The sequence below is a fragment of the Oncorhynchus nerka genome, linkage group LG15 (genome assembly GCF_034236695.1).
Source record: "Oncorhynchus nerka isolate Pitt River linkage group LG15, Oner_Uvic_2.0, whole genome shotgun sequence".
NCBI classification, from domain to species: domain Eukaryota; kingdom Metazoa; phylum Chordata; class Actinopteri; order Salmoniformes; family Salmonidae; genus Oncorhynchus; species Oncorhynchus nerka.
The window spans coordinates 21,684,967-21,687,466 of NC_088410.1; the positions used below are offsets into that span (position 1 = coordinate 21,684,967).

Below are 2,500 nucleotides of genomic sequence, written 5' to 3' on the forward strand. Positions count from 1 at the left end.
AAATAGTAACAATAAAGAAAAACACAGTATTATTCTCATGTTCTCTCCCCTCCACCTCTTCATCCCTCTCCCCTCCTATCCATCCCTCTCTCCTCCTCTCCATTACTCTCTCCTCTCCATCCCTCTCTTCTCCTCTCCATCCCTCTCTCCTCCTATCCATTCCTCTCTCCTCCTCTCCATTCCTCTCTCCTCTCCATTCCTCTCTCCTCCTCTCCATTCCTCTCTCCTCCTCTCCATTCCTCTCTCCTCCTCTCCATCCCTCTCCTCCTCTCCATTCCTCTCGCCTCCTCTCCATTCCTTTCTCCTCCTCTCCATTCCTCTCTATCTCTCTCCTCCTCTCCATTCCTATGTCCTCCTCTCCATTCCTCTCTCCTCCTCTCCATTCCTCTCTCCATCCCTCTCCCCTCCTCTCAATCCCTCTCTCCTCCTCTCCATTTCTCTCTCCTCCTCTCCATTCCTCTCTCCCCATCTGCATCCCTATCTCTCTCCTCTCCATTCCTCTCTCCTCCTCTCCATTCCTCTCTCCTCCTCTCCATTCCTCTCCATCTCTCTCCTCCTCTCCATTCCTATCTCCTCCTCTCGATCCCTCTCTCCTCTCCATTCCTCTCCATCCCTCTCCCCTCCTCTCCATCCCTCTCTCCTCTCCATTCCTCTCTCTCCTCTCATTCCTCTCTCCTCCTCTCCATTCCTCTGACCTCATCTGCATCCCTCTCTCCTCCTCTCATCCCTCTCTCCTCCTCTCCATCCCCCTCTCATCCTCTCAATCCCTCTCTCCTCCTCTCCATTCCTCTCTCTTCCTCTCCATCCCTCTCTCCTCCTCTCCACCCCCCTCTCCTCCTCTCCATTCCGCTCTCCTCCTCTCCATTCCTCTCTCCATCCCTCTCCCCTCCTCTCAATCCCTCTCTCCTCCTCTCCATTTCTCTCTCCTCCTCTCCATTCCTCTCTCCTCATCTGCATCCCTATCTCTCTCCTCTCCATTCCTCTCTCCATTCCTCTCTCCTCCTCATTCCTCTCGCCTCCTCTCCATTCCTCTCTCCCCCTCTCCATTCCTCTCTCCTCTCTCCATTCCTCTCCATCTCTCTCCTCCTCTCCATTCCTATCTCCTCCTCTCCATCCCTCTCCCCTCCTCTCCATCCCTCTCTCCTCTCCATTCCTCTCTCTCCTCTCCATTCCTCTCTCCTCCTCTCCATTCCTCTCACCTCATCTGCATCCCTCTCTCCTCCTCTCATCCCTCTCTCCTCCTCTCCATCCCCCTCTCATCCTCTCCATCCCTCTCTCCTCCTCTCCATTCCTCTCTCCTCCTCTCCATCCCTCTCTCCTCCTCTCCATCCCCCTCCCCTCCTCTCCATTCCTCTCTCCTCTCCATTCCTCTCTCCTCCTCTCCATCCCTCTCTCCTCCTCTCCATCCCTCACTCCTCATCTCCATCCCTCTCTCCTCCTCTCCATCCCTCTCTCCTCCTCTCCAACCCTCTCTCCTCTTCTCCATTCCTCTCCATCCTCATCTCCATTCCTCTCTCCTCCTCTCCATCCCTCTCTCCTCCTCTCCATCCCTCTCTCCTCCTCTCCATTCCTCTCTCCTCCTCTTCATCCCTCTCTCCTCCTCTCCATTACTCTCTCCTCCTCTCCATTCCTCTCCATCCTCCTCTCCATTCCTCTCTCCTCCTCTCCATTCCTCTCTCCTCCTCTCCATCTCTCTCTCCTCCTCTCCATTCCTCTCTCCTCCTCTCCTTTCCTCTCTCCTCCTCTCCATCCCTCTCCATCGCTCTCTCCTCAGTTCTAAGGACATCTCCCTGCCTCGCCCTTACTACATGGCAGACGAGGATGATGAGCGACCCTTCATCTGTTCTCTCGCCCAGGACAACGGCATCATGGCGTGCACCGACGTCCCGGCCCGCCGAGAACTAGGACGTACCTGCTGCCTGGACAAGGACGATGTGACACACAGACAGGGTTTGGGGCTGAGTCCTGAACCCCTGGTTAACGGGTCAGTGAGTGGGCCTGGACTGTGTGTCAACTGGAACCAGTATTACACACGCTGTCACACGGGCCACAGCAACCCACATAAAGGAGCCATCAACTTCGACAATATCGCCTACGCTTGGATCGTCATCTTTCAGGTAGGGCTTTGATTGGGTGGTTTGGACTTTATTTTCTTCATTTGTATTGGTTGAGCTTTGTGAGCTGATGTGGCTAGATATGCACCACAACGTGTCTCTCTCTACACCTACCTAGTTTGCTTTCTCTGTCTCTCTTTTTCTATTGATGTAAAAATCAAATCAAATTGTATTTGTCACATGCGCCGAATACAACAGGTTCAAACCTTACAGTGAAATGCTTATTTAAAAGCCCCTAACCAACAATGCAGTTACAAAATCTTGTAAAGAAAATATTTAATAAAAAGTAACAAAATAAAATAACAATAACAAGGCTATATACATGGGGTACCAGAACCAAGTCAATGTGTGGGGCCACAGGTTAGTCAATGTAGGTCGGGGAAAGG

The 2,500-nt window shown here is 52.5% G+C and overlaps 1 protein-coding gene across 1 annotated transcript in view; it reads left to right on the forward strand.

Moving 5' to 3' along the window:
• LOC135559803 (voltage-dependent T-type calcium channel subunit alpha-1I-like) overlaps positions 1 to 2,500 on the forward strand; it is a 171,064-nt gene that overhangs the window by 96,424 nt on the left and 72,140 nt on the right. Inside the window, exon 6 of the mRNA XM_065000682.1 lies at positions 1,775 to 2,117. Coding sequence (XP_064856754.1) covers positions 1,775 to 2,117 — 343 coding nt within the window. The remainder of the gene's footprint in view (positions 1 to 1,774; positions 2,118 to 2,500) is intronic.